Source organism: Ochotona curzoniae, unplaced genomic scaffold, assembly GCF_017591425.1.
Source record: "Ochotona curzoniae isolate NIBS_2020 unplaced genomic scaffold, NIBS_Ocur_1.0 contig_1, whole genome shotgun sequence".
NCBI classification, from domain to species: domain Eukaryota; kingdom Metazoa; phylum Chordata; class Mammalia; order Lagomorpha; family Ochotonidae; genus Ochotona; species Ochotona curzoniae.
Window position 1 is genome coordinate 1,254,034 of NW_024464918.1, and position 15,151 is coordinate 1,269,184.

Here is a 15,151-nt window from a genome sequence, read left to right on the forward strand (position 1 = left end):
CAGTCACGGCCGTGATTCTGTGTAATCTTTGCCCGTGATATTATCCTGCAGCGCCACCATGTGACTACACAGATTTTTGCAGTTTGTTGAAAAGCACAATAAATTCTACTCCCATAAATGTTTTCCAGAATCAAACGTTGTTTTATTTATGGTTTTTCACTATAAATACATACTATCTTTCATAATAGTTTTCTGAAATTCTTTATGTGTTGGGATAAGATGATTATTTGTTTTCAAACACTGATTAAAATATCCCTCCAAGTACACAAAGACATGTTTCATTTAATGCTGTCGGGACATCTTTTAATGTTGGGTGGTTTCAATCCTAGATGAAGTACATGACTGCCATATAATGACAGAGTGTTTGGTGTTCATCAGTGAGGCCACCATAGGCATTCTCAAAACAAGAGGAGGAGGAAAGATATAGAATGGTCTACATGGACATTTTAGGTACAAATTACATTCTTAAAATTATAAACTGGGTACATGATACACAATAGAAAATCAGTACAAATAGGTACAATTTGGAAACTTCATGGATTGATTGAAATTTTTTGCTTCCTTTTAAAATACTAAAGTGATGAAAACAATAATACAAATGTGCAAAGGACAAGGATGCACATGTGAACACATGTTTTCAAGAACAGAAAGCAAATCCACTTAGTAGGTCCATTTAAATGCTTAAAGTTCCTGCACTGAAAATGTGCACAAGAAACACTGGATTCCCAAAACCCCACCTTAAGCAGAGTATTGAGAGGAACCAGATACTGAGAATGAAGTTAATTAATGACAAAAAGCCATTCCTTGGAAGTAAGTATTTAGGAGATTTAAATTATCTGCTCCTCTCATCATCCTACTGAAACAGGAAAATAATTCTAAAATAGAAAATGGAAATTTGATTCTCTGGAGACATTAAATGGGACTGACTTTGATCTTGGAGACCCTGTTAGGACCAAGTGCAAGAGCAATGTCTGAAAGAAACAACAAAGAAGGTAAAATAAGGAAAACTTTTCATTTAATCCCTCCCTATACAACATTCCCATTTCTAGGACTCAAAGTATATGCGTGACCCTACCTGGCCCCCAAAGAGTGAGCATCACAGAATTCCAAACTGGACAATATCAAATGATCAAATAAAGACACACATAATGCAGAATATTTAGTGGTTCCCAGGTAACAGTCCCACTCAGCAGAGTTCTGTCAGAGTGAATCCCTTCAGCATCACAACCCACAGACTCACAGAACGACAGCATTTGGACAGACCATATTTCTTAAATCATTAGAAACCAGGCAAGGATGATAGGACATTTAAGCAAATGCTAATCACATGCAACAGGAATGTCAAAATTGCCACCATCATTACAAAAAAAAAATAAGGTAGAAAAGAAACCAGAGTTCCTAAACAAAGCAGAAAAACATCTTCCAAATCATGTGGTTAATATCATCAGAGAAAATAAAATTCAATAAATTTTGATAAAATTGAGACATCTAATAAGAATTATGATTAGAAAATACCCACCCTGTGTCATCAGTTATTTGAAAAAATTTCATACTAACTTATTTATTTAATTTTAATAGTGACTACATGATGTGTTCTTATTATATGATAAAAATAGATGAAGACTTTGTGCCCCTTACTAATATAACCCGCAGAAAATTCTTCACTTCTCTTGATTTTAATTTTGAAAATGGATACAATGGCTCAACTAGCTAATCCTCTGCCAGCAATTACCACCATCCCATAGAGGTGCCAGTTCATGTCCCAGCTGCTCTACTTCCCATCCAGCTCCCTGGCCTGGGAAGGCAATGGAGGATGGTGCAAAATCATGGGACCCTATCCCCGCAAGGGAGACCCAGAAAAAGCTCCTGGCTCCTAGCCTTAGATCAGCTCAGCTCTGGCCATTACAGCCACTTGTGAGAGAACCAATACATGATAAGGATCCTCACCAGTCAAGGTGAGGATCTTAGCCACTAGGCTAAGAGTTGGATCTGGGGTCACCCCAAGTGTGGTTTCCTGGGGGAATCCTCAACTGGATCATTGGTCTAAAAATCCAACCACAGGGAGATTAATAGAATTTGTGGTCCAAATTTGGAATACAGGCATTGGGACTGGGCCTTCTCAATAGCTGATGCATATGCAGTGGACAGAATGCCCAGGTGAATAAGAGTGATATGATGGCCAGTTCATTTGGGCCTATGAGGACATTGAATGCCATGCAAGAAGATGGAGCACAGAACAGGTTGGACAACTTTCCTGACCAAGATTTGACAGTAAGTATCTGGATGACTGGATGCACTAAGGAGGACTCTGCCAGCCAATGGAAACTGGAGGGATTTTCTCAAATTTAGAGCAGTGAAACCAACAGTCTTCGACCCCTGGCAACTGCTTAAGCAACACTCCGGGAGCATTCTTCTCCACCTTAAGGTTTCTAAGATGAACCCCGTCCCCAGATACTGATGTAGTTTGGCAGCTGGGAGCAGCATCCTTCCCTTTCCTCACCCTCTCCCAAACAGGAGAAAAGGGAAGTAAAGGAAAATTGGCAGTTATCTTCCACATCCACATTCCCCTATACCAAAACCTCGCCACACCTTTCTATGGCATTCATAGGCAAGCATTTTTGTCCAAGTATGCAAAAAACATCAAATAAAAAGTAAAAATTTAAAAATTATCTTAAAAAGAGTTTTAGCAAAATCAGTTCAATATAAAGTACACACACATTTCATTTAGCAAAATGGCCATAAATTACTTTAATCTTTAAAAACTGGCAATTTTATTGAAAGGGTAGGAGCGTTGTGACTGCAGTGCCAGCAGTTAATTTCTTCGTTGGAACGCAAGAGTTACTTTTTTATCTTAGCGACAACCAATCAAAATATAAAACTGAACAAGATATACACATATTATCTAGCAATACTGTCATCAATTCTAAAATAATCCCCAGTAGGACAAATGAGATTATTCAAATCTGGTCTTATGAATTTTAGCTAATCTTCATATTAAAACTTAACAACTAGATCTAGAAAATAAGTTGTAAATATCCTTTCATCACTCAAGCAATATTCTTACACAGAAAAAAACCGAAAAGGTTTGAGAATCTGTATTAACTGTCAGGCAGATTAGCACATTAAATTTTCACTTTACATGTTAATCAACTTTATTATACCAGCAAGAAAACATTACCAAAGAAACTGTCGTGTATATCAAGGAACTACGATGATAACGACAGGAAAATTAATGGAGTACAGATGTTAAAAGTGCTTGGATTCATTTCGCATACACAGTTTAGTTCTGTTCTTTTACATGCTAGCATTGAGAACGAGATGACATGCCGTTCAAAACATGAATAAAGAGAAAGCTCAAATAACACTGGAAACTTGTGACACAAAAGAAGGAAATAGAAACGTGGCAGGATGCGATATACAGCTTCTGAAACACACCACGAGAAAAGTCAAAATCTCAGTTTTCCAAACGGAGAAATCGGCAAATAAACACCTTAGACTGGGAGCGATTTGCTCTCTAAGTCTATAATTAATAAATTTTAAGTAATTAAGACAAGGCAAGCCTATTACAACACAATCATATAACAAATAAAGAACTCCCAGGTAGTAAATTATCATCTCACACAGCCATATATAAACAGCCACTTGAAAACAATATAAAAACACAATGCAAGAAATCTGGAAAAAGTAAAACCAACTAAAAAAAAACCACACACATTTCAGAAAACAAATGCTGCTTGAAAAGTGTGACGAATAACACAAACATGCAAGGTAGAATTATTCATATTTGAACTCAAACCCACTGTGGAGAGGAGAATGCTCTATTTCTTTGCCAGTAACCTTGGCTGTGAGGTTAGGTATAATCGGCTTCATGAACTTGAACTCACCAGTCCCACTCCCTCCACTCACACACACCTCATACTGGTAGCTCTGCGACAGCGTCCCCGCCCCGCCCACGTCCACCAGAGGACCCACACCACCACACCCAGCCCCGGCAGGGAAGAAGCGGCCCTCGGCCACAGACACCCCACACCCTGACCCCACCGCCACAGCCCCAGCCCCGGCCCCGCCGCGCCCACACAGCCGCGCGGCCACCAGCGCCAACACAGACGCCAAGAACAGAGAAGACACCGCCGCCAGCGCCACCACCAGCGACACCGTCAGCGCCTCCGCCTGCCCAGCCTCGCCCCCCACACCCCCCACACCCGCCTGCCCCGCCTGCCCCGCCTGCCCCGCCGGCGCGTCGGGCCGCGGCAGGTAGGGCTGCGAGAAGCCGTCCACCAGCAGCACGTGCAGCGCCACGCTGGCCGAGAGCGGCGGCTCGCCGTGGTCGCGCACCTGCACCAGCAGCCGCTGCTGCGGCGCGTCGCGCTCGCTCACAGGCCGCGCCGTGCGCACCTCGCCGCTGTGCGCCCACACGCCGAACAGCCCGGGCTCCGTGGCCTGCAGCAGCTCGTACGACAGCCACGCGTTGCGGCCCGAGTCGCCGTCCACCGCCACCACCTTGCTCACCACGTAGCCCGCCTCGGCGCCGCGCGGCACCAGCTCGGGGCACGCGCCCGCCGCAGAGCCGTTGCGCGGCGGGTACAGCACGCGCGGCGCGTGGTCGTTGGCGTCGCGCAGCACCACGCGCACGCGCGCCTCGCCGCTCAGCGCCGGAGACCCGCCGTCCGACGCGCGCACGCCGAACTCGAAGGCGCGCAGGGTCTCGTAGTCGAGCGCGCGCAGCGCGAACAGCTGCCCGCTCGCCGCGTCCAGGGCCACCAGCGCGCCCACGTCCACCTGCTGGGGCCGAGCCTGCCCCTGTCCCTGCTCCTGCCCCTGCCCCTGCTCCTGTCCCTGTGGCTGCTGTGACTGCTGCGTTGCCTGGTCTTGTGTGAGCAGCGAGTAGGTGAGCTGGGCGTTGGTGCCCGCGTCCCTGTCGCTGGCGCTCACGCTGCCGATGTGCAGCGCGGGGCTGTTGTTCTCCAGCACGAACAGGGTGTACAGGGCCTGGCTGAAGGTGGGCGCGTTGTCGTTGACGTCGGACACGTGCACTGTCACGTTGTGCTGGCTCTGCAGCCTGGGCGTGCCCAGGTCAGAGACGGTGATGGTGATGGTGTACTGGGCCCTGGCCTCCCTGTCCAGCGGTCCTGCTGTCATTAGAACATAAAAGTTGTCAACCGTAGATTTCAAAAGGAATGGAAGGTCATCCTGGATGGAGCATACCATCTTCCCGTTTTCTCCTGCGTCTCTGTCTTTAACTTTGAAAACAGCCACCACTGTCTCCGGAGAATTCTCAGCAATGTGGTCAGTCATGGATGATATGCTCAGTTCAGGGCGGTTGTCGTTGGTGTCTAACACCTCCACCAACACCGCGCACCTCGCCGACAGTCCTCCACCATCTGTTGCCTGTATATTGATTCTGTATGACTTTACTATCTCATAATCAAGCAACGCTCTGAGAATGATTTCCCCAGAGGAAGGATCGATGTGAAACGTCGTTCGAACGTCTTCAGAAGCATCTAAGAGTGAATAGGACACGGCTGCATTGACTCCCGAGTCTGTATCTCCTGCAGAGACTTTCATGACCAGGGACCCTGCGGGGCTGTCTTCTGGAATCTGGGTTCCATAGAGGTCATGGGCAAACAGTGGAGGGTTGTCATTGACGTCCAGCACCACTATGCGTATGGAGGCAGTCCCAGACCTGGGTGGAGACGCACCGTCCAGGGCTGTGAGGGTTAGGCTCAGCTCCTGCTGTTCCTCCCAGTCCAGCGCTTGGTCCAACACGAGCTCTGGATAGATTGTACCTTCCTCACTGCCACTAATTTTCAGATGGAAGAAAGGGTTGGGGCTTATCGTGTAATTTTGGATACTATTAATTCCTCCATCAGAATCCTGTCCTCTTTCTAGTCGAAATGCTGTCCCTTCAGCTGTGTTTTCTGGTACTTTTAAGACCATTTCTTTGTCTCGAAACACTGGTGAGTGATCATTTACATCCATGACTCTCAGTTTAGCCCGGTAAATCTGAAAGGGATTATCCATTAAAATTTGAAAATCCAGGACACAGGGTTCCGTGGGGCCGCACAACTCCTCCCGGTCCAGCTTCTCATTTGTGAGCAAGTCCCCAGTCTGGGGATCCAGGAGCAAGCGCTGGTTGTTTTCATCGGAAACCACCCTGGTGTTCCTTGCAGACAGTACCCCGACCTTTAGTCCCAGATCCTGTGCCAAGTTGATCACAACTGATCCTTTTTCTGTTTCCTCTCTCACTGAATAATGTCGGACCCCAGAACCTGCCAAACAAGCTCCCCCAAACAGAAAGAGAAATACGACTTGCCTTTTTGCCTGGAAGTGCAACCCTCTCGCTGCCATTGCTGCTCCTTCTGTCAATATTGATCAGGATCACGGCATAAACAGCAGTGTCAGAATTCAATCAGAATGGCCAGGAACTAGGATTCCTCTCCCCCTTTCTCCTATTCTGGGCGGCCACAGCTTTTCTCAATCCTTCTGTCCCGGTCTTTGTCGCAGTGACTTCAGCAACTATGTCAGTTCAGGTTTTTCTCTTTAGCCTGCAGCGCCACCTCGTGGCATCCAGAAGTCTCGAAAGGCTACACCAAATTCTAGTGTGTGTGTAAATTAATAAAAACTTATTTTTGGTGTTTTATTTAAATGCTTCATTTTCCTTTTCACTCATTTTTGTGAAAAACTGTTGAGATATAGAAGCATGGATATTCTGGGGCTTCTTTATAACGCCATGGGAAAAGTTAAAAATGTGACAAAAAAGGAAAGAAAACAGATTTTAGAGTAACTTCACCCCACTCTTCTCTGTTTATCCATTTATTATTATTTCACCTGTGACACAATCCCTTGTGACCAAAGGGTAAAGTGTGAGTCCCTATGTTACCCACGAAGTAAGATTTCTCTTGCCAGAAACACCGAACAAAGAAACAATAAAATTAGCAAAAGAAACTTTTTTAGTCTGACAACCAAAAATATCAACAAAGCCCTTGGAAGGACATGCCTACTCAGAGTCATCGCTTTATAATCTGAACTGATCGGATAGCCTGTTCCTCTTCTGTTGTTCCTCAAGAAAACTTTCACATATAAACATGACTAACCTATGAATGTTCTTGTGTTTCACGCAAGTCCTTGTATCTGTGAGCTTCTTCAGTACAAGAACTGTCATTGTCTCCTGTGATCAGCAAATTAACCAGTGATAAAGTGTCTGCTGTGTTAGGGCATGCCTAAATATAGTGAATGCACATGCAACTATATAAAGCACCTTTTAGTATTTTGTACTTTAAACCTGTATTTTTAAAATTTATCCATACATTGTAATTTCTGCTCCCTTACTTTTAGTTGTCCTAAAATAACATGCAACATTAAAGAACTGACCTTTAAGGTCTTTTATAACTCAAATCTGGTAGTTTCTCTGCACCAAATAAAGGGAGTTATACAAAAGGCCTAACTTAAACATTTATCCTAACAGGACAAAGTTAGGAACAGTATTATAACTCTTGCTTCGTGCAGAATTTCATGTGAAGGCCTAATATGCAGAATGAAAGTTCTATTTTTCCTGTAATCACTAAGGTTTCAGATTAAATCCAGCACTGTGACACAGGAAAAGGCCTAGCTAGACACTGTCCCCAAACACTGTGCTGAATTTAAGTCACACCACAAAAACTACTTGATAAATTCTGAAGGAATGTTAGCCTTTAAAATCATATCAGATTGGACATTTCAAACAAAGGAAAAAACGAATTGTTAAACATTTCCGTGTGTTGCAATTCAATCTATGCCTTTTGTCTCCAAACTTCAACTACACTTATGTGGCTCCAGATCGGCACCCTAAAAGCTCAAGTCCCACCGGTTCCTATCCCGGCTGCTCCACTTGCTGCTTGTGACTTGGGAAAGCAGTCAGCTATGGCCCAAAACTAACAGTGAAAATTGAGATGTAAAACCAGAAAATGCTAGTGTAAAATTACAATTAAAATATTAAATGGTAACTGTACACACGGAGCACAAATTTTAAAAATTGAAAAATATAGAAAACTTACATTAATATAGAAAATACTAATAATAAAGTCAAAAAAGACATACATATGTGGAAGAAACTTTGTTAAAATGAAAAGAACTGTAAGGGCAGGCTACTTCATCCTTGGGATTCTAGAAAAATATTTCATATAGGCAAATGGAAACGTGCACTTATGGACAAATTTCGAAAATAATGATGGGTCACACAAAATTAAATAACACTTTGCAGTGATGGGAAAACCTTGAAAAACATAAAATGCCATATAAAGATTTAAATCAATAACTAAATCCAAAACTATTCTGCATATTAGAATTTTCTTCTATTTCTTTAACAGCACCATTTGTGAAATTACCTATACTAGGCTTCATGAACTTGAACTCACCAGTCCCACTCCCTCCACTCACACACACCTCATACTGGTAGCTCTGCGACAGCGTCCCCGCCCCGCCCACGTCCACCAGAGGACCCACACCACCACACCCAGCCCCGGCAGGGAAGAAGCGGCCCTCGGCCACAGACACCCCACACCCTGACCCCACCGCCACAGCCCCAGCCCCGGCCCCGCCGCGCCCACACAGCCGCGCGGCCACCAGCGCCAACACAGACGCCAAGAACAGAGAAGACACCGCCGCCAGCGCCACCACCAGCGACACCGTCAGCGCCTCCGCCTGCCCAGCCTCGCCCCCCACACCCCCCACACCCGCCTGCCCCGCCTGCCCCGCCTGCCCCGCCTGCCCCGCCGGCGCGTCGGGCCGCGGCAGGTAGGGCTGCGAGAAGCCGTCCACCAGCAGCACGTGCAGCGCCACGCTGGCCGAGAGCGGCGGCTCGCCGTGGTCGCGCACCTGCACCAGCAGCCGCTGCTGCGGCGCGTCGCGCTCGCTCACAGGCCGCGCCGTGCGCACCTCGCCGCTGTGCGCCCACACGCCGAACAGCCCGGGCTCCGTGGCCTGCAGCAGCTCGTACGACAGCCACGCGTTGCGGCCCGAGTCGCCGTCCACCGCCACCACCTTGCTCACCACGTAGCCCGCCTCGGCGCCGCGCGGCACCAGCTCGGGGCACGCGCCCGCCGCAGAGCCGTTGCGCGGCGGGTACAGCACGCGCGGCGCGTGGTCGTTGGCGTCGCGCAGCACCACGCGCACGCGCGCCTCGCCGCTCAGCGCCGGAGACCCGCCGTCCGACGCGCGCACGCCGAACTCGAAGGCGCGCAGGGTCTCGTAGTCGAGCGCGCGCAGCGCGAACAGCTGCCCGCTCGCCGCGTCCAGGGCCACCAGCGCGCCCACGTCCACCTGCTCCTGTCCCTGTCCCTGTGGCTGCTGCGTTGCCTGGTCTTGCGTGAGCAGCGAGTAGGTGAGCTGGGCGTTGGTGCCCGCGTCCCTGTCGCTGGCGCTCACGCTGCCGATGTGCAGCGCGGGGCTGTTGTTCTCCAGCACGAACAGGGTGTACAGGGCCTGGCTGAAGGTGGGCGCGTTGTCGTTGACGTCGGACACGTGCACTGTCACGTTGTGCTGGCTCTGCAGCCTGGGCGTGCCCAGGTCAGAGACAGTGATGGTGATGGTGTACTGGGCCCTGGCCTCCCTGTCCAGGGGTCCGTCTGTTACCAAGGTGTAGAAATTCTTGGCCGATGGCTTTAGGACGAATGGAAGGTCATCCTGGATGGAGGGAATTGCCTTCCCGTTTTCCCCGGAATCAGGATCTGAAACGCTGAAAACTGCGACAACAGTTTCTGGCGTGTTCTCCGGGATGGGGCTGTTGAGCGCTGACATGGTCACCTTGGGGTGGTTATCGTTCACGTCCAACACTTCCAGGAACAGTGTGCATTTTCCCGAAAGTCCTCCCCCGTCCGTCGCCTTAATATCCACTTCATAGGATCGAATTGTTTCAAAATCCACCTGTTTTCTCAATCGCACTGCTCCTGTCGCTGGGTTTACCTCCAGAGTTTTGCTGATGCCTTCTGAAGGCTGAATGAGTGTGTAAGATATTTTCCCGTTGGTCCCGCTGTCCGAATCGGTGGCGACCACCGTGACAACCAGGGTGCCCTCGGGGCTGTTTTCAGGGACCTGCACCCTGTAGACTGGCTGCTCAAACTCGGGTGCGTTGTCATTAACATCCCCCACTTCAATGCGGACCTGGGCCGTGCCAGTTTGGGGCGGAGCACCGCCGTCCAGTGCTGTCAGGGTGAAGCTCAGTTGAGGCTCGTCCTCCCGGTCCAGCTCTTTGTCCAGTATCAGCTCTGGGTATTTCCTGCCATCGCTTCGTTCACGGGTTTCAACGCGAAAATAGGCATTGGGGCTGATTTTATAATCCTGCACGTCGTTGCTTCCCACGTCCAAATCCAGAGCATTGTTCAGGGGGTACGCGCTTCCCGGGGGGCTGTTTTCCGGTATGTTGAGCACTGTTTCCTTTTCGGAGAACACAGGGGCGTTGTCGTTGATGTCTGTCACTCTCAGTTCGGCCTGAATCAGCTCTAAGGGTTTTTCCATTAGCACTTGGAAATGCAGCAAGCAGGGCTCGGTGGGGCCGCATAGCTCCTCGCGATCCAGCCTCTCATTTACGACTAACTCCCCGGTTTGAGCCTGAAGCTGCAAGTGTTCAGAGTTTCCCTGGGAAATGATTCGGGCCCCCCGAGAAGCCAATTCCGCGGACCCCAGTCCCAGATCTTTCCCTAGATTGGCCACAAAGAAGCCTCTTTCCGTTTCTTCCACCACCGCATAAGGCCCCAGATCCGCGCCCGCGCGAGACAAGCTCAGCAAAACAAAGAAAAGCAGGACTTGCCTTTGTCTCCCCTGTCGCAGCCCTCCAGTCTCCATTGCTCTTTTCTGAAAATCTCGTTCACCGGAGTTTCCAGTATGTCCAGGATCCTGGCAGCACTGTCCTGAAGCCCCGAATGTCACAACCAAGCCTTAAACAGAGGCTTGTCCAGAGTTCACACTCGTTTAGGCTCTGGCTGAGAGAGCTGTTCCTTTGCTTTCAAGCTGCGCCTGAACTGGCTAGTTCCTGTAGCTGGGAGGATTAGTGCGGGTTTTCCATCACCTTAGCCTGCAGCGCCACCACGCGTTCTTATTGAGTAATTTTTTTCTGGCTTGACAAGAAATGCAAAATTCTCCAGCACCAGACTGTGTAAGGTTAAGTCTTATTTTTGTGTGACTTGTGTGTAATAGTTAAAGTTCTGTGGTGTTTCACAGGGAGTATGTTATCTACCATGTAATGCTGCGGAATTGTTGATTAAATAAATTAATTTTACTAACATTTAAAGGAAGTACATGCGCTTAAGAGGAAACTTGCTGCAGGAACACGGAAAGAAGCTAAGAAGCTACATGAGTGCAACTTTCAAAAAATATAACTATTCTAAAATTTACAAATCAGTGTACACTGCAAAACTGCAACCCCAGGCAGTGCTATAGACTGTGCCTAGTCAGTACTTTATTAAATAATTGGTTACTACTGCCTTTGAACACTAGAGACTCCAAACTTCTGCAACTTTCCAGTTATTGGAAAATTGTCTCCCAAATAAGCAGGTCTTGAGGTTAGGACTACCATGCTCTTGAATTTTTTCTTCTATTTGATCATGATAAAATAATTTGATCTCTTCTCTAAAAAACGTTCTCCCATTTAAAATAAAGAATCCAGTGACTTTTAGTGTATTCAGAGTCATGCGTCCATCATCACATCAAAAGGAAACCTTATGTCTTGTAAACTCCCTATTCCCTCACCTCTTCTGCCCTGAACTCCAAGGAAACCTTAACCCAAGCTTTTTTTTTTTCTGCTGTAGAATTACATATGAATGGAATCATACAGCATAGACTTTTGTGACTGATTTCTCTTAGCATAATGTTTTCAAGGTTCATTCATGCTGTGACATATATCAGCATTTCATTCTTTTTGTGGCTGAACAACATTTTATTGTGTAGATATAACACATTTAGATTATCCATCACTCTCTGTACAGTTGGATTATTTCTGCCCTTTCATGATCAGTAATGCTGCCATGAGTATTATACACACATTTGCATGGTCTTCTTCTCACGTCACTAGCAATGGAACTGCCGGGGCCACATGGAATCTTTGGTTTTGTTTGAAGAATGGCTAGACTTTTCCAAAATCATCACACCTGGTTATGTTCCTACCCACAATGAGTGAGTTCCAATTTTCCCACATCCATTCTAAATCTATTATCTGATTTATTTGCTTTTAACCATTGCAATTAGTATGAAGAGGTATCTCCTTGTGATTTTGATTTGCATTTCTCTGAAAACTAATGATGCGCAACAGTTTTCCATGTGTTTACTGGTCATTAGTATATAGAGAGCTGCCTATTTAAATACTTACCCATTTAAAATGTTATCTTTATTCAAAAGATCATTTCCTCTTTATTCTCATTATACTAGTAACTAGTAACTAGTACTAAAAACAGCCTTAGCTGGGTAAGACCAAAGCCAGGAGCTCAAAACTCAACATGAATCTACCACACTGGTGTTCTGCATCCAACCATTGGAGCCCTCACCTCTTGCCTTCTTGGTTTTCCTGTAGCAGTATGTTGGTGCAGGGGTGAAGTGTCCAGTAAGGTGTTTAGTCATACAGCACCAAGCAACTGCCCCTCTTGGCCCATTTTATTAAAATTATTTGTAAGAGCTCTTTGCATATTCTAGATATAAAGACCTCTTCAGATTTGGATGCGAGTTTTGCATCTCCATAGTTTCGATTGAATAAGCACGTTACTTTTTAATCAATGCAGGGTTTTTGTTAATTAGCTTTAGAAGTTTGTTAACTTCTAGTTAGAAGAAGTCTTAGATCCAAGCATCAATAAATAATGTTTAAGCCACTCCTTTTTTGTTATTTTAAGAAATATGTCCTTTTTGTTTTAACTCCTTCTTGAAAAAGATCTGCATACCCTATGTCATCATAGGTGTTACTGCTAAACTAGATAATTTTATTCCAAGTAACAAACCTGTGGTAAAATAATGACTGCTAAAACACGTAGTAACATCTGTAAAAATGTTAACTTAGATGCCAAAAACATCCTTTGCAAATGTGACTAAAATTAAGTTCCTGTGAAGAACAGATGATCTTGTATTGACTGGCGCAGAACAGAAGCTTTCTTGGTTGTGGTTGCAGGGAGAAGAGACTGCTCAAGAATGGCCAGAGGAGCCATGCTGCTGGCTTTAACGATGTGCAAATGAGCCATGGGTCAAGTAATATGGCTCTGTGTTTATAAGTTGGCAAAGACAATAGCACGGGCTCTTTAGAGCCACCAGAATGGAATGCATTCCTGCTGGCACCTCGATTTCAACACAATAGGACCTCTAATCTCCAGAAGCATAGAATAAATAATTTTTATTGTTTTAGGCAATTACATGACCCCCACACATTTCTCTCCAGAATGATTTTTAAGAGGTGTTGCCAAAACCATTTGCTTAAATTTTGACAGAGGTTAACTGAGATGAGCTTTTCATAAGAAAATTTCTGGAATTGTTAAGTTATGATGAAACTTTCTATACAACATTGTCTATACTGAAATTAGTTTCTTCATTTTATTTAAAATTAATAATAGAATAATAACTGTTGTCAGCCATAAGAAACATGAATTATAAAAGACTTACAGAAATGTAATACTAAAAGCAGCTTTCAACTTTTCAAAGAAAACCCGTGTGTGTGTGTGTTTGTGTGTGTGTCTGTGAAAAAAGAACAAAAATTCAACAGATGACCATGGAGTAACTGTTCCCTTACGGGACACCCATTCCTGCAATACTGACTGTATTATGCAAAATGCATGCAGAATCTAATTAAGCTGATTTGCTCACCATGAACACAAATTGTAGTGTCTGGCCCAATGCTTCTTGGTTTTTAAGATTTATTCATTTTTATTGGAAAGAAAGATTTACAGAGAGAAGGAGAGATACACCTTCCATCTGCTGGTACACTCCCCAAATGGCCACAACAGCTGGAGCTGAGCTGATCCAAAACCAGGAGCTTCTTCCAGGTCTCCTAAGTGGGTGCAAGGTCTGAAGTCTTTGGGCCATCCTCTGCTGCTTTCCCAGGCCACACGGAGGGAGCTGGATGGGGGAGTGGAGCATCCAGGACATGAATCAATACCCATGTGAGATCTTGGTGCTTGCAAAGCGAGGACTAGCCAATTGAGCCATTGTGCCAGGTACTAAAGCACTACTTTCAATTGAATTCTAATTTAGGAAAAAAAGAAATAAAAGCTCTGTTTTGTGGCATAGTGGATGAAACCATTATCTGTGATTCTGTCTTTCCATATGGGTGCCAGGTGTGACTCCTGGCTACTCCAATTCTCTTTAGAATGTGACTGAAAAACCAGCAGAATATGGTTCAACAGAGTTACTGGCTCAACAGGCTAATCCTTCACCCTGTGTTGCTGGGATCCCACGTGGGCATCAGCTCATGTCTCAACTGCTCCACTTCCTATCTAGCTCCCTGCTCAAGGCCTGAGAAATCAGTGGAAGATGACCCAAGTCTTTGGGACCCTGCACCAATTTGAGAGACCCAAAAGAGACTCCTACCTTTGGATCAGCTCAGCTCTGGCTGTTGTGACTATTTGGGAAGTGAACTAGCGGTGGGAAGACCCTCCATCTGTAAATCAGCATTTCAAATAAGATAAATAAATAAAACTTTAAAATTGCTCAAATACTTGGGTCCCTGCAACCATAGGGGGGATTCAGTTGAAGCTCCTGGCCCCTGACTGTCTCAGCCCAGCTCTGATTGTGCCACCACTTGGAAAGTGAATAAGCAGACGAGATCTCTGTCTCTCATTGTCTCTTGGTCTTTCTCTGTAACTCCACCTTTCCAATCAATCAAACTTACAAAGAAATAAAAAGCTTTGAAAAAATCAATTATGCTGTACACTTAAGCCTTGTGCATTTTACTATATATATATATGGTGCTAAAACTTTTATCTGTTAAAGAGTCATGATTAGCTCCTACTGGCAATATCTACGCTAAATAAATAGTTTTCTCAATTAAGAAACCTCAAATGTGGATCATCAAGGGGTGATATGATAGCCCCGCGGCTACCAGCAGCCTTTGTGTCTTTTACGTTTGTTTATTATGTGTGGACAGTCCTCATTTGTGGTTTCCGTAATTACTGTCCCACGTGGCTGTGTGTACACTAGCCATGCCCGA

The 15,151-nt window shown here is 45.8% G+C and overlaps 2 protein-coding genes across 3 annotated transcripts; both read right to left on the reverse strand.

Moving 5' to 3' along the window:
- Positions 1-3,774: 3,774 nt before the first annotated feature.
- Positions 3,775-6,348, reverse strand: LOC121152140 (protocadherin beta-9-like). The gene is made up of 2 exons (XM_040974033.1): positions 4,872-6,348; positions 3,775-4,793 (listed from the first exon to the last, which is right to left on the reverse strand). The coding sequence occupies exons 1-2, from the start codon at positions 6,346-6,348 to the stop codon at positions 3,775-3,777; spliced, it is 2,496 nt and encodes an 831-aa protein (XP_040829967.1).
- Positions 6,349-8,286: 1,938 nt separating this feature from the next.
- LOC121152975 (protocadherin beta-16-like) lies at positions 8,287-10,818 on the reverse strand. 2 transcript variants are annotated; one of them, XM_040975312.1, is made up of 2 exons: positions 8,743-10,818; positions 8,287-8,688 (listed from the first exon to the last, which is right to left on the reverse strand). In XM_040975312.1, exons 1-2 carry the CDS (start codon positions 10,816-10,818, stop codon positions 8,287-8,289), a joined length of 2,478 nt encoding a protein of 825 aa, XP_040831246.1. The 2 variants fall into 2 exon arrangements, with proteins under 2 accessions (XP_040831246.1, XP_040831237.1); XM_040975303.1 differs by having other exon boundaries at positions 8,287-10,818.
- Positions 10,819-15,151: the final 4,333 nt, after the last annotated feature.